Source organism: Electrophorus electricus, chromosome 19, assembly GCF_013358815.1.
Source record: "Electrophorus electricus isolate fEleEle1 chromosome 19, fEleEle1.pri, whole genome shotgun sequence".
Taxonomy (NCBI): domain Eukaryota; kingdom Metazoa; phylum Chordata; class Actinopteri; order Gymnotiformes; family Gymnotidae; genus Electrophorus; species Electrophorus electricus.
Window position 1 is genome coordinate 16136957 of NC_049553.1, and position 24469 is coordinate 16161425.

The following is a 24469-nucleotide window of genomic DNA, read 5'->3' on the forward strand; positions in this document are numbered from 1 at the left end:
ACACACGCATGGACCACCCGCCAGAGCACGGCCACAGCAGCACGATCACAGGTAAACACACACACACACACACACACGCGTGCGCATGGACCACCCGCCAGAGCACAGCCACAGCAGCACGATCACAGGTAAACACACACACACACACGTACGCACGCACGCGTGCATGGATCACCCCCAGAGCACAATCACACCCACATATACACACACGGACCATCCCCAGAGTACAATCACAGATGCATGATCACACACACACATACACACTCAAATGCACACAACTACTCTCATACCTATAGTCATGCATAGGCACATGCTAACAATTTCACACATCCCAGAATAAGTACTGCATTGCCTTTGTGTGTGTGTGTGTGTGTGTGTTTGCGCGTGCAGGTTTGTGTGTGTGTCAGAAGCTTCGGGTGTTTGTGTCTTGCAGTCTGGACAGTACTGTGCGCATCTGGGATGAGGAGAACCACCTACTAAGGTCAGAGCTGGTGTGTGTGTGTGTGTGTGTGTGTGTGTTTCAGGACTCTGGAGCTAAGTGTGTGTAAGTATGTGTATGTGTTTCAGGACTCTAGTGTGTGTTTAGGATACTGGAGTTGAGTGTGGAGTGTGTCCAGTTCAGTGGGGAAAGTGGACAGTTGTTCCTGGGCATGAGAGGAGACCTGCACACACTCAATAACGCACACCTACTGGACAACCAGCTACAGGTACCCCACAAACACACACACACACACACACACACCCCTACTGGACCACCAGCTACAGGTAACACACACCCCCATACTGGATCACCAGCTACAGGTAACACACACATACACGCGCGTGCACACACACACACCCGTACTGGACCAACAGCTACTGGTAACACACACATCTGCACACCTTAACTGGGCAACCAGCTACAGGTAACACACATAAGTACAGTCAGTTACCTTAAATCAGTACAGTGAGTTACCTTCAATCAATACAGTGTGTTAATTTCATTCAGTTTAGTGAGTTACCTTAAATCAATACAGTGAGTTACTTTCATTCTGTTTAGTGAGTTACGTTAAATCAATACAGTGTGTTACCTTCAATCAGTACAGTGAGTTACTTTAAAAATAGGTTAAACACTTCGTATTTGGACAGACTTTGGGTTCAGGTTAAACACTTCGTATTTGGACGGGCGTTGGGTTCAGGTTAAACACTGTTCGTATTTGGACGGGCGTTGGGTTCAGGTTAAACACTGTTCGTATTTGGACGGGCGTTGGGTTCAGGTTAAACACTATACTCACATCCTGTGACACTTTTTTCTATTATTGTCTTTATTTTCTTTATCAACACTTTATATATTTGATTTCATGCAGTTTGTCTTTTATTAATCATATTTGTTTTATTTTAATCACTTTTTTTCATTTTATTTCTTTAGATTAACTTTCATTTCTTATACAAATAAACGACAATAATTTTACATTTGTAAAGTTTTCTTTGCATTTTGGCCAGAACCCTCCCAAGGTGATAAATCTTGGGGTGTAATTAAGCTTTATTATTTTTCCAGGTCTGTGTATGAAAACGTGCAGAGGAGCAAAAGTGCAACTCCGTCTGCCCCTGCGCTTCCATCTCCCTCATAGCCTCTCTCTGATTCTCTCTTGCTCCCCAGTTTCTGTGTAATGAGGACACAGTGCCTGACCCACCCATTTCCTCTACTAAGACCTATAAACACCAGTAAGAACACACACCCACACACACACCTGCATGCACACAGACTTGGTTTAATTTGAGTGTGTTTTTCACTGCAGGCCTGAGTGGTCTCCCATCTGCAAACTGCACTGTTCTGAAGAAAAGGAGATCAATGATCCAGTGAGTGTGTGTGTGAGTGTTTTACAGCATCTGCACACTTTCATCTGTCTGTTGGTGTGTGTGAGAAATCTCACCTTGTGTGTGCACAGGGTGTAGGAATTTGAGTGTGTGTGTGTGTGTGTGTGTGTGTGTGTTACAGGATTGGGAGTGTGTGTTGGTACGAGATCGAGACCTACGAGGCCTGCAGAGTGGAGAGACCCAGAGCAGCAGGACGAGGAAGAGCACAAATCAGACCAGGAGAGAGGCCTTCACACGCTACGTAGAGCTACTGTACCGCCAGCCCTTAGGGATTGTTGTAGGAGAACACACATACGCGCACACCTAAAACCAAGAGAAAAATGGTTAAATGGTGGTTAAACCAAGAGGAGATTAAAATGTCAGTGTTTGTGTGTGTGTAGATACCAGAGGATGATTCGTTTGATCTGCTCACTGCACTCTGTTCTCCAAAACCATCTGAACCTCAACCTCTGATCCCTCCACTTCTACAAGACGGCTTCTTCCCTAACCGCAGCCAAGCAACGAAGCGAGATGTAACACACTGCTTACACACAACACACACACACTTAATTATTTCCATATTAATATTTGTGAAGACGTTACCAATTTCATACTAATGTTTTCTTGTTTATTCCCTTATAATCATATACTTTGTACATACAGAAAATCCACTCAGTTCGGATTCTGTGTGCGAGCCAGTGATATCACTCAGACATTTTTAATTGGCTGTTTCCTGTTTCTGCAGGAAGTGAAGTCAGACCACCCTCGTCAAAAAACCCCTGGCTTTGTGCCCAACTCCGTGCTGGCTGGCCGCCTGTGGCCCGATGTGGTCATGGACGAGGTCCCACTCACCAAACCGTGGACACTACAGGCTGACCTTGGGCATGATCTCATGCAGGTGTGTGTGGACGAAGGGGGAACCCCGAAATTGAAACGGCCTCCTCATACGGTATATTCATCATTTAAAAAGACCAATTTTACAAAGTACTTCAGGAAAGGTGAAAAAATGAAGTGCGTTTATCGAATAACACATGCAGGTAGACATTTTTGGTAGTTGCTCACTGCCCCACTCCACCCTACTTCTGCTATTCTGTGGTTACATTGGAGTGTCCTCACCTCAACCCACCTCAGCTATGTGGTTATGTGCTCAGTGGTGTGTCCTTCTGTGTAAACAGAGTTTGTTCATCTTAAACAGAGTGAGATGGATGAGAGGCAGTTTGAGGAGTATGATTCGGGCTCTCCTGTACACCTCCTAGAGACTCCACCCAAACCACAATGTCCTACACCACCTCCAGCTCCAGCCCCACCCCCTGCCCCACCCCAGCCCAAGAAGATGGAATACATGCTGAAGGTGGGTGTCAGACATGCCCATGTATGTGAGTATGTCAATAAGTCTGAAATACTTACAGTGCTGTGGACATGTTTGTGTACGTATTGGTGATTGCATGATCCTCGTGTATGTGTTTGTGAATATATAATCCTTCTCAACTTTTTTGTTACTCATTCTTCTCTCCTTTTATCAGCCACTAAAGCCCCTCCCTCCCATTAAGAAAGACCCACCTCCACCACCTCAAACCCTACCTCCATTTCCACCCAAACCTGATACTCCCCCACCTCCTCACCCCTCCTCACCACAGCTGCCCCACTTCCTGTGCCAGTTCCTGCAGGAGCAGTGGTTCTGCACCATGTATCCTGACCGAAGAGTGAGTTACACACACACATGCGCGCGCACACACACAGGTCAGAGGGCATGCTGTGAAACCCTGTGCTGCTGTGCATGTGTGTGTAGAGTATTCCTGAGACTCTGAGTGCGACTGAGTTCTGTGATCAGCTGCTGGATTTTCTGAAGTGCTGCAGTTTGGAACACAAGTTGTGTGTCCTGAGAGCCATCGTCACCCTACACACACAGGGTCTGCTGGACAACATCCAGCACATCACACATACCCTGCTGGCTTTACACCACACCATCCGCCACAGCAACATGGTAATCTCACACACACACACACACACACACACACACACCCTGCTGGCTTTGCACCACACCATGTGCCACAGCAACATGGTAATCATTCTCACACACACACGGCAATCGATGGCCAACCAATCAATCATGACCACCAGCATAAGAAACTGACAATCTGTACGCAACCACAAACACCAACCACTTCAACCACAAACACTGACCATTCTCCTCCAAACTACTACCACCCTCATCCTCTCTGATAGTTGTCTTGATTACATCATCTCAAGCTATCAGGTTTCTAAACAAAACTAATAAATTGTAATTGTAAAGGCAAAAATCTACATCACTTATGATCATTTACGCTGTTACATACTGTGTCCATTACTGAAAGTCCTTTGTCTTTGTGTGTGTGCTGTGCATATTTGCATGCACATGCATGTCTACGTGTGTGTGTGTGTGTGTGTGCAGATGGATGAGTAGGGTTTTGATGCACGTGTGTGTGTGTATGTGTGTGCACGCAGATGGATAAGGATGGTTTTGCAACAGAGCTGCTGAATTTCTTGGTGTGTGTGAATCCTCACAGCTATGACATCACTGTGGAGCTCCTTACCCTACTGGCCAACAAAGAGCTGCGACTACAGTAAACACCACACACACACGCACGCACCACAAACACAAACACACATAGATACTCCATCATCATCACTAGAAATGAATCAATCAAACATTCATTTTCCTTTAAGGTGTGAGCAGTGTCTCAACCACGTATTCCCCGCCTTCTGTTCTCAGGGGCATTGCCAGGGGCATACTGCAGGCTCTGGGAGTGGACGATGCCCAGCGCTGGATCCTCCCACAGTTGCAGCCTTGGCAGGGGTACCCTCAGCAAACCCTGAGAGAGGCAGCTTACCTCTGGCTTCACAGCTGGGCTGAGCAGTACAGAGTGAGTAGAACCAGTACAGAGACAACAGAACGCAGTACAGAGTGAGTAGAACCCAGCACAGAGACAACAGAACCCAGTACAGTGTGAATAGAACCAGGACAGAGTGAGTAGAACCTAGTACAAAGACAACAATCCAGTACAGAGCGAAGAGAACCCAGTATATAGATGACAGAACCACAGTACAGAGTGAGTAGAATCCAGTACGGAGACAACAGAACCCAGTACAGAAATAACAGAACCTGTTAAAGTGAGAGAGAATGTGTGTGTGTGTGTGAGAGAGTGTTTTACTGCCTGCATGTGCATGTTCTACATGTGAAGATGTGATGCGTGTGTTCACGTGCCAGGTGCTGAAGAGGCCAGCATTAGTGCAGGACGCACAGGGCAAGAGTGTGGTGGCACCTGCTGAAGTGCTGTGCTACTTCTGCTGGATACAGAGGGAGGCACAGACGCAACCCCCACCACCGCCACTAGAGGGCAGGAAAGACACCGTGCGCCTCGACACACGGTCACACAGGTGCCTCTGAAACACTTTTCATACAACAGCATACAATAGAACTTTAATACAAAACCACTAAGAACTCTATTCTAGACTCAGGAACTCACTGCTGTTCTGTCTGTAAGATGCCAACCACTGACTACAGCTGAATAAGTCAGGAAGCTCCTAACAGAACTTAATCTTTAAGTTTAGATGGGAGGCAGTCCAGCGTCTGGGTGAGACACACACTATGTCGCGGCTACGGGAACCTCAGGGTGAGAAAAATGAATGTGTCCCCTCACCAGTTCATCAGCACGCTGTCCACACACACACACTAATCTGGAGTCTCCTCACCTCTCTCCTCAGGGCTGGTGTTGCCGCCATTGGTGTCACGGCCGTTCCTGATGGGTTTCACACGTCTGCTCTCTCTGCCCCTCCCCCGTGTAACCCTGTCCTCATTCCCATTCTCACTGGACCCACACTGTCTCAGAGAGGCCTTACCCCAGCGCTACTTCATCCTGGAGCGATCCTACACCCACTACTACAGATGAAGCCCCCTCAGATCCTACACCCACTACTACAGATGAACCCCCGTCAGATCCTACACCCACTACTACAGATGAACCCCCCTCAGATCCTACACCCACTACTACAGATGAACCCCCGTCAGATCCTACACCCACTACTACAGATGAACCCCCCTCAGATCCTACACCCACTATATAAACCCTCCCATGAGACATGCCAGCAACACACCATTCCACCATCTTTATCTTTTCATTGCACACTAATGTAGGACTAGGCTCATGAGCCTTTATCCCTTACCCAACCTTTAATGTAGGACTACACTCATGAGCCTTTATCCCTTACCCAACCTTTAATGTAGGACTACACTCATGAGCCTTTATCCCCTACCCAACCTTTAATGTAGGACTACACTCATGAGCCTTTATCCCCTACCCAACCTTTAATGTAGGACTACACTCATGAGCCTTTATCCCTTACCCAACCTTTAATGTAGGACTACACTCATGAGCCTTTATCCCTTACCCAACCTTTAATGTAGGACTACACTCATGAGCCTTTATCCCTTACCCAACCTTTAATGTAGGACTACACTCATGAGCCTTTATCCCTTACCCAGCATTAAATGATCCAGGTCTTGAAGTATCTGCAAGTGTTTCCTATAGCTAATAATTTTCTGTCTGCTAACATTTCTATTCACTTCTCTGTTCAACTGAAACGGCACCATTTCAAAATAAAAAAGCTGCTTATGCACTACTTCCATTCCCAGTTCTAGTTTGTTTCTTCTGATTTGTTCTTTTTTGTGATTTTTACTTTCAGTGTTTTCTAATCTAATATTATGTATATATCCCACTCTGTAAATAGAGCTCAAAATAAAATGTTACCTTTCATAAATTACAGCCTAATATTATAGCTACTGCTTGCGTTAAATTCCAACCCAATATTACCACCACTGCCAGAATTACAGTGGTGATATTAACAACGATATTAGAACCAGTGCCAGGGTTAGTTTAGCTAAATATCAACATTAATAGGGGGAACTGATGAGAAAGTTAGCCATGTTAGCACATTAACAGCCAAGGTTAGTGTGGTGTGGAGAAGTCAATGTGGGTGTGGTGAGGTTATTTAGTAAGGAACAAGAACAGGCAGATGGGTTCAGTAAGGAACCTTGAAACTTAACCCAAATGAACAACTGGCCTTTCTACACGAGTCACACACTTTCTTATCTAAAGCAGTTTGGGTTGTATTTAAAAGAGGAGGAACCCAGTGTTTGCATCCATACCATCCGAGGAATCATCACGTGATAGATTTAACAATCGCACACGTCTGAGTGTGGATTATCTGAGTGAGATGTGTGATATTGGGGCTGGACCCAAACCCTTCATGGTGGGACTGCTCCAGATTCATGGTTGGGCAGCTCTGTGTAAAGAAGAAAAAAACCACAGCAGCAATCCATATTCAAATTGAGATTTTTTTTCAATGTTCAATTTAAAACTTCATCCATTATAAATGATTAAACATGGTCACAGTTAACAAAAACAAACAAATGACTGTTCAGATGTAAATTCATGTCATACAAAGTGCCAGAAACTGAGCACTCGCCACCACACAGTGGTGAGAAATAGTCCACTCTGCAGAAGATGAGGGTGTTCCAGACCTTACGGATGGTGTGAAAGAAAAAAAACCTTTCACAACATTCATAACATCCATTCAATCTGTCAAACACCACAAACAGCTCCACTTCTGTAGATTAAAATTCACTCAATCTGCAAATCAGTATCAAATATATTAATTCTGCAGCTTGAAGTCATGTGTGTTTTATTTAATAGTCATCCCCACTGCTGTATAAAGCCACAGGACAGAGAGAGCGTGGTGCTGAAGGACTCGTCGAGACTCCTGACACAGGTTACTGCCAACATGGTGGGCCTAGCAAAACACACTCCTGCTTCCACCTCTTTGACTCAACATCTGACACACACACTCACAGCTCCTGAGATTAGGCTGATGTAAACATCTCTCAGTAACAGGTATGATGTGACAGATGAGCTTTATCACAGCAGCCAACCATCAGCTGTACTTACATCACTATTAAATTAAAGTTACTATATGACACTTCTGTGTGACAGTGTTCAAAAGGGCTAAAGACTCAAACTAGCCCAACCCAGACGAGTCCCACTGCATGGATGCAGAGGCTGAAGTAAGCAGCTATACTTCATGCTGCTTGGTTTGGTTGCCTTGGTGACGGTGAATGTCCACACGCTGGCAGTGGTTCAGTGTTGATGTGATCGTCAGGCGCGTCACCTGCCACTTTGGTTCTGACATGCTCATGAACCTCCAGATCAGCACCAGTGCAGAGGTCCAACAGAACTGCTAGTGAAGAGACGGGGATGAAGAGCACAGCTCATGCTACTCAAAGTTTCCTCACAACCAATCTCACACACACACACACACACACACGCACACACACTTAGTAGTCTTCCACTGCCAAGTCAGTGCTATATTTCAGCAGGTCAGAGGTCAACAATAGGTCATCTGAGCGATCTTTCAGTCTCAGCACCTCCTGGAGCTGCATCAGTGTTAGCTCCCTGACCTCAGAGCCCTCCACCAGGGGCCAGTCCAGGAGCTGGGCGCTGGAGGGTGTCGGTGACAGGCCCGGCTCGTACTCCTCCAGGGGGGTGGGGTACAGCAGCAGCTGGAGGGTGGGGATACCCGCTGCTGCACACGCCAGCCTCACCACGCCCGCCCGGGACAGCGGGTTCAGCGCCAGCCTCAGGCTCTTCAGCACCCGACAGCGGGACAGGGAGGGGAGCAGCGCCCCCAGCAGGCCGTCAGACAGGCTGCAGCCGCACAGGGAGAGCTGGGTCAGGCGGCCTTCGCCCTGGGCCAACAGCCTCTGCAGGGACGGGAGAGACGACTCGTCCAGCCTGTTCTCACTCAGGTCCAGCTCTCTGAGGGACGACGCGTGCTGGCTGCTGGAGAGGTAGGCCAGGTCAGCTGGCGTCAGGCTGAGGTACGGCAGCTCTAGCACCTCTAGAGGCTGCGAGAGGGAACTGCAGTGAGAGAGAGAGAGAGAAAGAAAATCTATTATTATGACTCATGTATGTACCAGGGGGTTCCTGTAACCTGTGTGTGTGCGCACCGTGCGGCTGTACCTGAGCAGCAGGCGCAGGTGTCCCGGGAGCCGCAGTGCAGTCAGACTCAACCTGCACAGCCTGGTCAGCAAGGCCAGCCCCTGAGACATGTCCTGCAGCACCTCCTGCTGGCCAGGCTGGGAACGCTGCAGGTCCAGGTTGCAGTAGTGCAGCCTGAGTGTGTGAAGGAGGGGGAAAGGTGCAAGTAGAGGCAGCAGCAGGGCCAGGCCAGCCACGCCCAGGCTGGAGTAACGAACGTCCAGTCCCAGTAAGCCTTGCCGGGGCAGCAGGGCCAGCAGGGCCCCGATGGAGGCTGCCGGCAGCTCCTCCACCCGCAGGTAGCGGCAGTGCAGGCGCAGGGGTCCGGGCAAGCTGAGCGCGCCTCGCACGCGCTCCCAGGACCGGGCGTTGATAAAGAGGTCAGCCCTGACCCGCACCACCGCCGCCTGCTGCCAGTCTGGGTCACAGTTCTGCTGCTGGCCTTCACTCCTCCTCTCCAGCTCCATCCTCCTCCTCACCCCCCTCACCATAACATCTTGTGGGGTTAAACCCCCTGGCTCTCGCTGACAGTATGCCTCTCCTCCACATGCCTTCTTCTCTCCCTCTGCTTCATGCTTCTCTCTCTCTGTCCCCCGGTCTCGTTTGACCACGCCATCACCCTCTCTCTCAGACTCCCGCCACCTCTTCCTCTCGCGTTCCCAGTCTCGCCGCTGCCCCCTGGAGGTGGCAGCTCGTGCCTGCAGCAGCATGGAGCAGAGAGCCACTGTGAGGGACCAGCCACCGATAGATTCTTCCAACCGCCCATCCTCCGTGTGCAAGTCACACAGATCCAACACCTGCAGACAACACCTGAGCAGCAGAGAGAGAAAGAGCGAGCGAGAGAGAGATGTGGAAGCTGACTTAGGGATGAGTGTGTTGTATTGCTCATGCTTGTATCCCAAGACTGACATATATTAGTTTTTAAATTAGTTCTTAAAGTACTTTGTTATCCACACAGTGAAACATTACAGTCAAACTGCAGACTACTTTTGGTACTCGATGCAGTGGACTTAAACAAAAGCGTCAGACTGTGAGACCTGGGGCTAGCATGACGGGTATGTCAAAGTATGGACGGTCGACCAACATTCAAAAGCACTAAACAGCCTGTAGTTTAAAACACCACAAAATACCAGTAAATACAAAGAAGGATTATTAACTAGAATCAGGAAGGAACTGATGTCTCCAACACTGTGCGACTTAAACATGCAGCCTACTATGAGCAGGTCCCCTCTTCCCACCCAGAGTCACTGGGACCAACCTGTCAGAAAATGCATGAAAAATACACCCAGGAGCTCTCTGGCAGTCCTAAAGACACGCACCTCTTGTCTGTCAGTCCCCTGACCACCGCCAGCAGCAGAGCCTGGATGCAGAGGCGATTTGGTGGACACTGGTCAGGTTTCCGTCTTCCTCCGACCGCAAGTACCCGCTCGGGCCAGCGCTGGACAAGCTCACCGATGGCTAGAGGTCGACAATGATCGAAAGCTGCTTCCAGCAACGGTCGGTAAAGCTCGCGCGGGACGCAACTCAGCCAAACCGGCGACGACCCATGATCACGGACAACCTCACGTGCGCATAAGCTCACCAGTGAACGAACCATCTTTACAGATGTTGCTGTGGACAGGAAAACAAATAATCAGCTAGCTAGTTAGCTAAGTGAAGACTATACTCGCCATGCCAGGTTAAACGGGCTCAGGTCAACACAGCAGGTCATACTTGGCTGTGCGAGTTATCTGACCCCTCACACTGGAACACCATCTATCTGCTGGGTAGGCGAAACTGCATGTACCACAGGGCTTAGAAGTAACGTGCAGCGGACCTAATAAAAGAACCTACTAATCTACCTAGGATAGCCAGAGCTAATAACCTAACCTACTAATCTACCTAGGATAGCCAGAGCTAATAACCTAACCTACTAATCTACCTAGGATAGCCAGAGCTAATAACCTAACCTACTAATCTACCTAGGATAGCCAGAGCTAATAACCTAACCTACTAATCTACCTAGGATAGCCAGAGCTAATAACCTAACCTACTAATCTACCTAGGATAGCCAGAGCTAATAACCTAACCTACTAATCTACCTAGGATAGCCAGAGCTAATAACCTAACCTACTAATCTACCTAGGATAGCCAGAGCTAATAACCTAACCTACTAATCTACCTAGGATAGCCAGAGCTAATAACCTAACCTACTAATCTACCTAGGATAGCCAGAGCTAATAACCTAACCTACTAATCTACCTAGGATAGCCAGAGCTAATAACCTAACCTACTAATCTACCTAGGATAGCCAGAGCTAATAACCTAACCTACTAATCTACCTAGGATAGCCAGAGCTAATAACCTAACCTACTAATCTACCTAGGATAGCCAGCAGGACAACGATGCTAGGGCACAGCACATTTAGCTACAGCTAGGGTTACAAAAGAGCTGCAACGGAGTAGTGTGAGAAAAAGGACATCTAAAAGCTATCGCTTAAACAATACAGCGAATTATCCGGCTATCCCACTCACTGCTCACACCGTTTGTTAGATTCCTGTCAAAAGCCCTTCTAGGCTGGCGCTGTGATGACGTGGTAAAGTGGCGCTGTTCACAAATAAACGTCGCCGTCTTCTGATGACGTCAATAATATGCGACGTGCTATAAACAGCTGATCGAACGTGACATTCAAAAAAGAGAGATGAACTGGTGTGGTGTGTGAAAAATGTTCCAGGCTATATTTAATGACGCTCAGAAGCATGTTTGTGGTCAGGTTACCTTTCACTGCCTCTGTAAAGCGAGCTAAATGATGGCTCCCTCCTGCAGCTGCTACCACTACATGCACCAAGGCTGTAACCAGGGGCCCCACTTTCCCAACACACCTGGTCCAGTTCATCACTTCACTACCCAAGGACTGAAACAAGCTAAATCTTGAACGACGGCACAACGGCTGTTCTGTGAAAGATTAGAAGCTTATCAGTGTCTCAACAACAGGCTTCATCCATCAGGTTCTGTCATCACTGCTCTGGAGATGGACATGCCATCACCACTGCTCATAAACGCTTACGTGCTCCTGCACAAGCCTAGGCGAGTTTGACATACATGAACACTTACCCCAAACAACATCCCAGTTTACCATAACTCTCAATACCCAATGAATCCCCAAATACACACCTTTACCTAAGAAGGAATTATTTAATAAAATAAATGCCTGAATGTACAGGTAGGTTTTCAGCCTAGCCTTAAATATTGAAACTGTATATGAGTCTTGAACATTTACAGGAAGGTTATTCCTTTTTACTGGGAGCCAGTGTAATGTAGCTAAAATATGAGTAATGTAGACTTTCTAGTTCTAGGAAGAACTCCAGCTACTGCGTTTTGAACTAGCTGGAGCTTGTTTAAGTACTTTGTGGTACAGCCAGATAAGGCATTACAGTTGTCCAATCTTGAAGTGATAAATGCATAGACTAGCTTTTCTGCATCATGTGAGGAGAGTATGTTCCTAATCTTTGCAATGTTCCTGAGGTGGAGAAAGGGGTCCTAGAAAAATTATTTATATGAGTTTTGAACAAGAGACTGGGATTCATAATCATTCCAAGATCTTTAATAGTTAGAGAAGATGTGATTGTGAGACCACTAAGGTTCATTGAGTAATTAGAACCTAGCTGTTTCTGGGCCTAATAGAAGCACCTCTGTTTTGTCAGGATTATATGAGATAAAGTTCCTCAACTTCCAGTGTCTGATGTCCTTTATGCATTCTTCAGTAATACTAAGATGATATATGTTCTCTGGTTTGGCTGAGACACATAGCTGAGTATCATCAGCGTAGCAGTAGAAACTAGCACAGTGTTTACATATAATGTCAACTAGAGGTCGCAAAGAAAAAAGCAAAGGTCCTAGAACAGACCTTGTGCCTCACCATAGTTAACATTGTTATATGCTGAGAAGTCTCCATTTATGTTAACAAACTGGTAGTGACCAGCTAGATAAGATTTAAACCAGGAAAGGCCTGTTCCCCTAATCTAAACAACATTTTTGAGTCTATCTAGTGAAATGTTGTGATCTATGTTGTCAAATTCTGAACTCAGATCAAGCAATTCAAGCAAAGACATAACCCTAGTCAGAACCAAACAACAGGTCATTAACTACTTTAATTAATGCTGTTTCGGTACTGTGATTAGGTCAGGTATGATCTTAACTGCTGAGCTACATCTTTTTGTAGGATTTTAGAAATAAATAATTTGAGATTAGCTTGTAGTTTGACAGCTGACATGGGTCAAGGTTAGATTTTTTTTTAATAGCAAGCAGATTACTGCTAATTTGAATGATTTACATCTACAGCATTAGCTGACACTTATCCAAAGCAATTTACAATTCTGACTGAACACAACTTAAGCAATTGGTTGTTAAGGGTCTTGCTCAGGGGCCCAACAGTGGAAAGTGGCAGGACTTGAACTGGCAATTTTCTGATTTCTATTTAAGAACCTTAACCACTGACTACAACTGCCAATGTTGAGGTATGTAGCCAATGTTCAAGGAGTTTATTAAATTTAGCAAAGGTTCAATTACTTCAGGTAAAATTTCTTTATCAAATCTAGTAAGCAGGTGGAAGATTTTGTCTGTGAGATCAGAGATATTAGTTTGGGCTATTGGATAGGAGTAAAGGATTCTTGAGTCTTTTTTGGCTTGGTTGTTTTGATCTCTAAGTAGCTGCCTGATGTCATGTTAATACTATTAATGTTATCTCTAATGTGCTTAATTTTCTCATTAAAGAAATCCATGTCCTCATTATTACTGTGTGATGTTGTAATCTGAGTTTTTGTGTCAGTTTTATTCCTAGTTAGATGTACAATAATGCTAAATAAAAATCTAGGATTATTTTTATCTTCTATTAGGGTCAAGAGATAAGCAGTTCAAGCAGTAATAAGTGCCTTTCTATAATCTCCTTTCATGTGAGCTGGAAGACTACAAGTTTAGTGTGGCACATTTGCGTTCTATTTTTTGTGTTCTGTTTTAAATTGCGAATTAACATTTACGGCATTTAGCAGATGCTCTTATGCAGAGCAACTTACAAAAGTGCTTTGTCATTTACTCATAGAATATATCCAAGTACAGTACAGTAGGTTAGAGTCCAACATACCAATGAACTAGAATACTGTAGAATACATGTATCAATGCTGATACCTAGAAATACAAAATACATAAGCTCTATCTTAAACAATGATAAGTGCAATAAACAATAAGTGCTAGAGTTTGTTAAACAACATAAACAATACCCTACAATAAGTACTAATTTAGTCAGTCAATATGGGAGCAGGGTCAGTTGTCCTTTAAATATTCTGCAAATAGATGGGTCTTCAGTCCGGACTCTGCTGTCCGGACAGCAAGTGGGAGGTCATTCCACCATCTTGGAGCCAGGACAGAAAATAGGCTCGATGCTTGTTGTCCATGAGACCTGAAGCAAGATATTTCAAGCTGAGCCATACTTGAAATTCGAAGTACTCAAGGTATGGAACGGGCTTTGACCATTGACCTCATGTATGAAGGGGCTGGTCCATTTTTGGCTTTGTAGGTAAGCATCAAGTTTTTAAATCTGATAGAAGTGATACCGGTCTGTAGTTGGCAATGTTGGAGCCGTCAAGTGTGGCTTTCTTGAGGATTGGTACCACCCTGGCGGTTTTGAATGCAGTGTGCACATATCCAGAAGATAAGGAGTTGTTGATGATAACAGAGATGAAAAGAAGCAGATCTCTTGCGATTGTCCAGAATAGAGTGGAAGGAATTGAATCCAGCGAGCATGTAGTTGGATTGCTGGAAGTCAGGAGTTGAAGAATTTCATCTGAGGAGAGAGGAAAAAAAGAAGTCAGAGAGTTGGATGTTCGGGAATGCACATTGGTTGGAAGAGTGGGAACGGAGGAAAAGGACTGGCAGATTGATGCAACCTTCTCCTCAAAGAAGGTGATAAAATCCTCCGGAGTAAGAGATGAGGAAGGAGAGGGAGAGAGGAGGATTAAGGAGAGAAGAAAAAATAGTCAAGAGTTTGCATGTATCAGATGCTGATGATTTGAATTTCTCTCTGTAATAGGATGACTTTGCAGATGTTACTTCCAGTGAGAACTTGGAAAGGAGAGACTTGTATGATCTGAGGTCTGAATCTAGGTGAGATTTCCTCCACCACCTCTCTGCAGTCCTTAGTTCTCTCCTGTGGCAATGAAGTGTTCCTGGTAGCCAAGGGGCAGGTGGTGAGTGCTTAGCAAGTCTAGAGAAGAGAGAGCACAGAAGATTCATTGATGAGGAGAGTGTAGAAATGAAAGAATTTGTAACTATCAGAAGACAGAGAATCAGGGTGAGGAAGGGTGGACAAAATAATAGAAGTAAGGGAAGAGGGAGTTATGGCGTGCAGATTGTAACAGAAGGAGGAGGAACATGTTGGAGAGGACTGGATGGAAAGAGAAGGAAGGGAGAGAGAGAAGGATGGAAAGTGATGGTCTGAGAGGTGGAGGGGGGTGACTGCGATGTCCGATGTTGTGGTGGTATGGGTGAAGATCAGGTCTAAAACATTGCCTGCTTTGTGAGTCGGAGTAGAGTGGTTGAGGGTGAAGTCGAATGCTGTCAACAGTAGAAGGATTGTCTGATGGAAGGTTGAAGTCTCCAAGGAGAATGAGTGAATTTCCTTCAATGGGGAAATGAAGGAAATCAATTCCCCATTGAAGGTACATTATACAGCGAATGTGATCATTATACCATGGCATGAATTTTTTGTCCCTAATTTTTTTTAATTCTTATGTAGATCAGCATCACTGAGTGTGCAGCAGAATAACTGATTCTAAGCATTCAGTTATTTTATCAAGTTACTTGGGGCTTGAGAGGATCCAAGTTGAAATGATTAGTCTGGGATATCTGCAATTGGTCAGGGTTGTCAAAATGAGTCGATTGCAGGTAATCTGACTTTAATAATGATGAAGGGCAATGTAAAGACATTGCTGAAACATAAACAAGTATAATCCAGGTAACAGACAAAGAACAAACAGATCCAACAGGGCACAGGCAAGGGCAAATCCCAAATACAAGCAAACAAGTCCAATAACCAGAATGACTCAGAAACGTAAAACAATCATTTCTAAAAAAACATCAGTAAAAAGCCGCCGTACCTAGAAAACATCTGAGACTCTGTTTGTTGTCTGGGACAGGAAGTGAGCATCTACCTCTTCATCCCAAAATAGTGGTACCAAACTTATTAGCCAGCTGATGTCAAATCCATGTGCCACCAGTGTACCGGATACTGGAGTAGTGGGCGATCTGGGCAGGCATGGGTTTAGCACCAAAGTACTGCTTTTAGCCGAGTCCTCCTGCATAGAGGAGGAGAACTGGTGCCAAGGAATAGGACCCTCTGGACCCAGGCTCTGCCTCTGGATCGCTGCTTCCTTATCTGCCTTTTCCACTTTGAGCTGTAAGGCCCACACACCATTAGTAGCTCCGTCTCATGCTCCTGCCTCTTGACTTCCAGCTCCACTTCCTTCAGTTTCAAAGCCAGCATCAGTGACCACCAGGAAACTGGATGACCTGACGCTCTATGCATGAACCAACCACAGAATCAAGTCTGGATTCCTGACACCAAAAGGACGAGCCCCCAGTTATGTTACGACCCTGTCTAGGCTGGGAGGCAGTAACACAGGGTTTGAGTGGAACAGTGATAATAATGAATAACGGAATGCAAACCAGACAAACAGGTTGATGGCAAAAGTCAAGTGTATTTGCAAGTTTTGGTGTTCAGGTACAGAAATATACAAGAAACTAGTCCAATTGCTTCAGGAGTGGCCCAGGCAAACATACACAAAACCACACTAGAAACACAAAGACAACTGACTAAGCTAACAAAAAGAAACATACAATGACTACAATGACTATAGTGATATAAACACAGATAAATCCACACCCAAACTAAATGGCAGCCACTCCCTACCACCAGTGTGTAGCTACTATATACAGGACAATATATACAAGATACAAGAGACATTTATTAACCAGCAACGAAACCAATAAGGGACAAAGCTTAAGCTCTGAGTTAAGGGGAGAACCCAAAGTCATACACACAAATCTAAGCAACACCAGCAACCACAATCTCTCCTCTTCCTTTTATATGGTCCTCAGCTCACTAGAAAACCTGGCATGGATCTGGATGGGGGACAATGGAGAGTGAGAAGAAAAACCTGGAACACAGGGAAGACAGACACACACAGGTGGACATAACAAATGTATAGCTGTTTAACTGAAGGCCCATAAATAAAACCAAGTATATAATTTGTATTACACAAAAAATTCTTCAGCTCAGTAATCACCTCCTCTGACTCACTGACAGCAGTGTTGCTAGATCACGGCGCTCAAGAAAATAATGTTCTTAATAAACAGAGACACTCTTCCACATAGATTTATGATAATTCCACCAAGTTTCAGAGAAGCCAAATTGCGTAGACAATATACTGCAGCAAAGAGTCAGACTGCTTTGTAAGACTACGTGCGTTTAGCGAAACAGAGAAAAAGAATTGTGGTTTTTTTCACACAGATTTGTAAATGATTTATGTGTGATATTTATAGTTTCTAATTGCATTATTAATAAACTTGTCTGAGAAGTTAATATCAGGGTCTATATTAGAAAATAAATTAAGACGCATATCAGGTTGAAGAGAGAAATGCTGTAGTGCGGTTGTAAAAAGAATGAAAAGCTGTAGCCATGAAAAAGAAGGACTGGGTGGGTCTAGGAAACATGAGCCGTGGTGAACCTCAGACACGTTGGGCTGAGCATTGTGCTTGGCTGGGTGCTGAGGACAAACACGCTGCTTATAACTAAGATGTGCACAGTTACATAAAGGAATGGGGAATCCAGTCAGGGCCCGCAGGGTGCTTCAGTGTGTACGAAGGAAAGGTGACTGTCTCTGGAATCTTCGACCTCGGTCCAGATATTTGCGTCCCTAGCCAGCTATTTTTTTTTTTTTTAATGTTTAATTGTCACAAATTCCATATATACATTTTTGTATTGCCTTCATTTAGGCTGTTTTTCATGCATTCTCTCTTTTCCTCATGAAAAAGTATTAAAACAAAGGAATTAAATCTCATCCTTCTTTTTGAACATAAGCCATTTACCTAGTGGTAGAGCCGAAAAACTAAAACCGTGTTCCCCTGTCTTAAAAACCATGGTACTTTTTAAGAGCAGTGAAACTTAATTAAGCCCAACATAGATAATCAATAAAGATAAAACAATAAAAACGATAAAACAATAAAGACAATAACACACAACCATAAAATTAACACAGCGATAAACTAATAAAAAAAACCCTACTAAATTCCCTATAAAAAATTCCCATTATTCTAAAACACATTGTCTCTATTTCCATTCAAAACCATCTTCCTTTCAGGACCAAGGAGGATAAAAAGGGGGGGAGGCCATAACTTCTCCTATGCGGCTCCCCAGCCTCCTATTGTAGTTTCCTGGGGCCAGTGGATATCCTCCCCTTGCTCGCTGTCCCTCTCAGGCTACCTCTTCCCTCAGGGTACATCTACGGGGGCCAAGGTCTGTGGTGGCAGGGACCCCCTGCATGTGGCTCCGGCCCCCTCCTCCGAATGGCTATGTCCGGTGCCCCCTGCAGCGTGAATGTTAGCAGTCTTAATGTGGCATGCAGTGGTACTGTCACATGCTTCCCCACCAACAGATCACGGGAGGTCCATAAGGCGGCTTTCACACTAATAAGGGTGAGCCAGAGTGCCTCAAATTCTTTTGCCGGTAACTTTTCCACACCCTGGCCCACCCCGTTTACCGCTAACCGGTAAACTCGTGGGAGAACCCTCCCCTGCTGCAGGCTCGGGCATTGTAGGGGGCCGATCATGGCCCACAGGTCCCTTGCCACCCTGCACTCCCAGAACACGTGTCTCACTGTGTCTGGTTCACCACACCCCACACGTGGACACGTTGCTGTCGCCGCTATGCCCCGGGAGTGCATCACAGCCATAACCGGGAGAATATCATGCACCGCCATCCAAGCCGATTCCTTGTCTCTGTTTTTGAGGGCCGGGTGAACCGCGCTCTTCCATACTTGCTGGGCCTCCCCTTTTGTGAGCCTAAGTATAGGGCTCACTTCCTCCTGGTCCTGTACACAAACAACAAGCAGTTTTGCATTGGTTAAAACTCTCTCTCCTTCTTTTTCCAAATTATATTTCTTTAAAAACTTTCTAGTAAAATCATATTCTTTTGGCAACGTAAATGACACTGGTGTCCGTAAGTCCACCTTTAATATTCCCAACGTCCTCAGGTAGGACCCCATCCAGAACTGCACCAGCCTTATTTGTGTGTGTGGGGGGGGTTCTGGCATATCTCAGATGCTACGCCACAAACTTGCTCCCCAAAAACAGGTATGGGTCCGGAAGGGTTTTCCCTCCATTCTCCGGCCTCTTCTTCACCACGTCTCTCTTCAGCCTCTCCCACTTGGACCCCCACAGAAAGTAAAACACTGCTCTGTCCAGTTCTGAAAATGTCTTGGGGGACTAAAAACAGAACAAATCAATAAAAGCAAGGGTAAAATAATTGCTTTTATTATTAAAATGTTGCCTTCCAAAGTCATTTGTCTTAATCCCCAAAACCCCAACCGCTTCCTCACTTTCCCTATTATCTCTGTCCAGTTGCCCAGTCCTCCACCCTCTCTGTCAAATTTGACCCCTAAAATTTTTACATTTGTTTCCTTATAGTCTACATCCAAATTTACACATTTCTCTCCCCATGGCCCAAAAATCTGGGCCTCGGACTTCCTCCTATTGAGTTTTGCGCCTGATGCCCTCCCATACCATTCCATTAAATCTAAAGCTCTCTGAGCTGATGAAACGTCCGTACATAAAACCGTCAGGTCGTCCATATACAAAGAACAAGTCGACGTCAGTCCTACTGGCAAGTCCATTCCTTTAATCCATCGATCCCTTCTCAATATCTGTGCCGACATGCCACAAACAGGAGGGGGGATAACAGACATCCCTGTTGTACTCCAGAACGAATACGGATCGCCTTGGTTAGATGCCCATTTACTATAATTCTGCTGTTTATGTCCGTATAAGCAGACCCACCCATTCTAGAAACCTCCCTGGAAAACCCATCTTTTTCAGTACCTGAAACAGATACTGGTGCGAGACCCAATCAAAAGCTTTTTCGAAATCTAAATTTAAGACTAATAACCGAATATTTCTGTCTCTTGCAAACCAGATGGAGTACCGTATTAATATCAGGTTGTCCATGATCCTCCTCCCTGGTACTGCGCAAGCTTGGTCCAGGTGGATGACATCCTCTAGAACTGTTGACATACGTCGTGCTAAAAGTTTACTAAAAGGTTTGCAATCGAAATTTAACAATGTAATTGGCTGTCAGTTCCGTAAATCTGTCTTCTCCCCTTTTTTTTGTGGTAAGGTCATTAGCCCCGTTCTAAAACTGTCAGGAAGTCGGTTGAGTCATTGAAATTCCATAAAAACTATTAACAGATCATTTACTAAAATGTCCCAAAAAGATTTATAAAATTCCATGGGGAGTCCATCCTCTCCCGGTGACTTACCTAGTTTAAAACCTTTCAGACATTCAAAACATTTCTAACACTGTAAATTCTCCGGATTACTCACCTTCTGTTCTAAAAACTCTAAAACCTTCTCCATAACCTGATCCTGCACATCTTTCCCATCATACAATTCTTTATAAAATTCTTCCACTACTTTTAAATTTTCCTCATCCTTCTTTCTTATCCTGTTGTTCTTTTAACTCTGTAATCCAACCCCCTCTTGACATTATTTTCCTAAAGAAATAACGCGTACACTTCTCTCATTCCTCCATCTCTTGTTCCTTACTTCTTAAAATCACCCCTCTGTTAATTGACTCCATCTGATCAGCCATTTCCTTTTTGACTTCTTTAATTTCTTCATTAAAATCCATTCCTTGATTCTCCAAATTAAAATGCCTCCGTAGCCGCTTTTGCAGCCCTCATACGTCTTTTCTGTTTATCTTTCTTTTCTTTTCCTGCTCTCTTAAAAAAGGTCTTTGTCCTTCCTTTCGCCATCGCCCACCACTGTGAATCATAAATCCCGGAGGGTCTACCAGAGGCCAAACTGCTGCCTGCAGGCCCTTTTAGCACTTCCTCATCTCTCACCAGGGAGCAGGTCAGCTTCTACAGCCCTCTCCTGCTGTCACGTCAGTAGGGAATGACAGGGTAAACAATAACAGAGTGATCTGAAGAAAATAACAATCAATCTAGCATCAGTTGGCGGACACTCTAGTAAAAACGTAATCGAGTCGAGAAGCCCTGGTTTTATCACCACTGACCCATGTGAAGCGCTCCTCTCCTGGATACACCTTCTTAAAACAGTCCACTAGATTAAAATCCTTAACTAATCCCTGCAATCGCACTGACGTTATATCTACCTTAGAATCCTCCCCTGCCTTCTTCCTATCCCCTTCGGCTAAAACACAATTAAAATCCCCCCCCCCCAACCCCTACCACTGGGGGGGCTCTTCCTAACATATGGGGCTGCAAATCTTCTAAAAGCTTGTGCCTGTTATTCTTATCCGTATACCCATAAACATTTAAAACTGTAAAATCTTCCCTAAAAAGGTCAACTGTACTAATAAGCTCGCCCATCCCTCACCACAGTACTATCTTTCACCAAAATATTGGGGTTTTTAATTAAAACAGCGACTCCGTGTGCTCTGTTGTAGTTCGACGCACTCCACAGAGCGGGGCCAGCAGCCCAGTGCCACTCCCAGTCCCCATATAACTTCTCAAACAGCAGTGCACATTCTTGTAATAAAAACACATCTGCTTGTATATCGTTTAAACAGGACAATATGGTCTCCGCTCTCACCGGAGTTTTCACACTCCTTACACTGATGGTAGCTACTCTAAGAGCCATAAACAAATTTTTTGTTTGTTTGTTTTTTGACAAACACAATTGGACACTACACAAAGGCATTCCAATTTAAAACCCTTTAAAACCCATTAAAACCTCTAAAAACACACCCAACCTCCATTACACAATTTCCTGTGATACCTCCTCCTCTTTTATTTCCATTAATTTGGAGCCATGAGGACAGGCGATACCCCCCACTTCCGGTCCCGCAGAGCTAGACTCTTGCTGGGCCTTCGGTGTGGATGATCTCAGCTCTATCTGTAAGAAAGAGACTTCATTTTGGGAGTCATTTTGCCAAATGTGGTCCAGTTCCTCCGATGAGGAACTGGCCCCTCCCCTATTCACCTGCTGCTTTTTCCCCACCAAATCCAACAATGGTGATCCTGCTGGCCTCTTTGTTACTTGAGCATTTGGGGCTGAGCCTGTAATCTCACTCCCCCCGGAGCCCATACTCAATTCCGGTACCGTTACCATTGATAATGATGGCCTCCTCTTCCTCCTCCCCGCCGTTTCCATCTTCCACTTCATTCTGCATTTCCTCTAAACCTGGTATAGAAGGCATGGCCTCCGGCACCGGTGTAGACTCACCTGACAAGATTTCCCCATCCTCCCTTTCCAGACCAATCCCTGCCCCTGGATGATTTCTCAGATTTCCCAGCAAAACCCTAGGCTCCACCCCTTTCCCCACCCCTTCCCTGTCTCTTTCTCTCCCTTCTCCCTCTATCTTATCCAGGCCAGTGGCCATTTTCTCCTCCAGTTGGCCCACCATCTTTGCAGCTTTAACTCTGTTGGCAAAAGATATCGGGCAATCTCTGTAAAGGTGCCTCATTTCCCCACAGATTACACCATCTGCCATTGGGACACTGCTCAAAAGTGTGCCCAATTTCTCTACACTTGCCACAAATTATCTTTGTACAAGCTTCCACCAGGTGCCCCAACTCCCCACATCTCCTACAAACCTTAGGCATACCCTGATAATAAACCTTGGTACCCGTTTGGGTCCAACCATTGTTGCACTGGCACCCGCCACGCACAATTCCAAATCTCGTCTTCATCTAAAACCTTAATGGGTGGGCCTTTAACTGTACAAAATCTCCCTATCCAAATATCCTCACCACTAACTGTCTCATTAAACATCCTTACCACCACTGTCTTCCTGGTATTATCACTCAATTTTTCCACCAGAAACATTTCAAAGTGTTCCTTTACTTTTTCAAAACTCGGTTAAACACATTGCCATTTTAAAACTTACATCAAAGCCCTTATTTTGTGGCAAAGCAAATAGACAGTTCAAACGGTCTGGCTTAAATCCTAAGATACCCTGAATTAACTTCCTCGAAAAGTCTAACCTAGACATACTCAAAAACCTGCCATCTCTCCCCTCTTTAAAATAAAAACGAACACTGTGGTGCTCAAGTAACACCTAACCCTAACTCCTCATGCTGGCCTGTTCCGCCGACATGGTAGAGGCACCTACAGCTTAACAAATCCTTCCCTAAAAAAAGACTTTTGTAATAAGCAAAGAAAAAAAAGGAAACCAAAAATAAATAACCAGCAAAACCTACCTTCCTGAAGAACCGTTCTGTGCTCCAAAATTCTCCCAATCTCCAAAAGCATAAAACCTTCTTATATGTGCACTGACTGTAGCCGCAAAGCAAGCAAGTGCCGCACCCAGAAGGTCGATCGCAACTCTTCCTCTGGATATTAGTGAAAAGGCCAAGAAGCGATTATGCCACTTACTCCAGACAACACCCCCTAGCGACCAAGCCTGTGCAGTGACCTCTCTGAGCGTTGCTTAGCCCTCAGCCTGTGACAATCGTTGAACGTGATACTCCACGCTGGAGTTTTTTTCAGTTCTCCAGTGTCTTCAGCAGTGGGTGAACAAGACTCTCTCCCTCTCTGACCATCTGAATCCACTCTATGTTTCCGACATCTACATTTTCCATGTTATAGCTGCAAACTTTGTCTACCTGCTCTCCTTTTTCATCTCCTCTCCTTTCCTTTGTTTCTTTCCCACTCTTTTTTTCATTCCTCCCCCAATCCCGATTGGCTCATCCTAATGTTCAATGACAAACAAACAGACCAATCAATAACACTCCTAAATCAAGTATACAAATGAAAAACTGTAAACAATTTCAGTTTCTCCATCAAACAAGGAGAAGAAAGGAAAGAAATATATACATATACTTACACATACAGACACATTCCGTTCCCCACAGGGCTACATCAGGGTATGGCCGGCCAGCTAAGGGCGTGGTCACTCAGATAAGGGTGCCCGGAACATCGCCAGGTCATCATGCTGATCACCGTGGTGCTCAGCAACAGATCTGCGGGCACATATAGCACTTACCCATCCAGTGCCAGACACAGCTGTGTTACAATGACAGTGTCCATAAGCCTTTTGGACCACTCTAATAAATCTGTAATCTAGATAATGTTGACATTCTATTTACATTTACACCAACCTTCTTATCGTCACCTACCACCCTCCAGGTTCCCTAGATCACTTCATTGATGAGCTCGACATCCTCCTGAGTCAATTCCCCATTGAAGGAAATCCACTCATTCTCCTTTTTGACTTCAACCTTCCATCAGACAAGCTGCATTCCTCCTGCATCCTTCCACTGTTGACAGCATTTGACCTCACCCTCAGC

At 45.1% G+C, this 24469-nt stretch overlaps 2 protein-coding genes and 1 long non-coding RNA gene across 6 annotated transcripts; 1 reads left to right on the forward strand and 2 right to left on the reverse strand.

Annotated features, from left to right (window-relative positions):
• The first annotated feature begins 606 nt into the window (after nt 1-606).
• On the forward strand, nt 607-6475 carry LOC113588875. The gene is made up of 14 exons (XM_035519854.1): nt 607-707; nt 1640-1704; nt 1779-1839; nt 1979-2134; nt 2238-2369; nt 2582-2734; nt 3032-3187; nt 3360-3539; nt 3626-3820; nt 4321-4439; nt 4589-4739; nt 5084-5253; nt 5428-5489; nt 5581-6475. The coding sequence occupies exons 1-14, from the start codon at nt 651-653 to the stop codon at nt 5763-5765; spliced, it is 1842 nt and encodes a 613-aa protein (XP_035375747.1). The 5' UTR covers nt 607-650; the 3' UTR covers nt 5766-6475.
• Nucleotides 6476-7540: 1065 nt separating this feature from the next.
• On the reverse strand, nt 7541-11494 carry si:ch73-174h16.4 (leucine-rich repeat-containing protein 14). 3 transcript variants are annotated; one of them, XM_027028247.2, is made up of 4 exons: nt 11432-11494; nt 10229-10520; nt 8892-9719; nt 7541-8789 (listed from the first exon to the last, which is right to left on the reverse strand). In XM_027028247.2, the coding sequence occupies exons 2-4, from the start codon at nt 10504-10506 to the stop codon at nt 8207-8209; spliced, it is 1689 nt and encodes a 562-aa protein (XP_026884048.2). In that variant the 5' UTR covers nt 10507-10520; nt 11432-11494; the 3' UTR covers nt 7541-8206. The 3 variants fall into 3 exon arrangements, with proteins under 3 accessions (XP_026884048.2, XP_035375749.1, XP_035375748.1); XM_035519856.1 differs by having other exon boundaries at nt 10229-11230; nt 11271-11484; XM_035519855.1 differs by having other exon boundaries at nt 10229-11484.
• A 5138-nt stretch (nt 11495-16632) lies between these two features.
• LOC113588881 lies at nt 16633-23468 on the reverse strand. 2 transcript variants are annotated; one of them, XR_004775274.1, is made up of 3 exons: nt 23381-23468; nt 19169-19424; nt 16633-19030 (listed from the first exon to the last, which is right to left on the reverse strand). It is a non-coding gene; the product is annotated as an uncharacterized LOC113588881 (long non-coding RNA). The 2 variants fall into 2 exon arrangements; XR_004775275.1 differs by lacking the exon at nt 23381-23468 and adding an exon at nt 20760-21057.
• Between the last annotated feature and the right edge of the window lie 1001 nt (nt 23469-24469).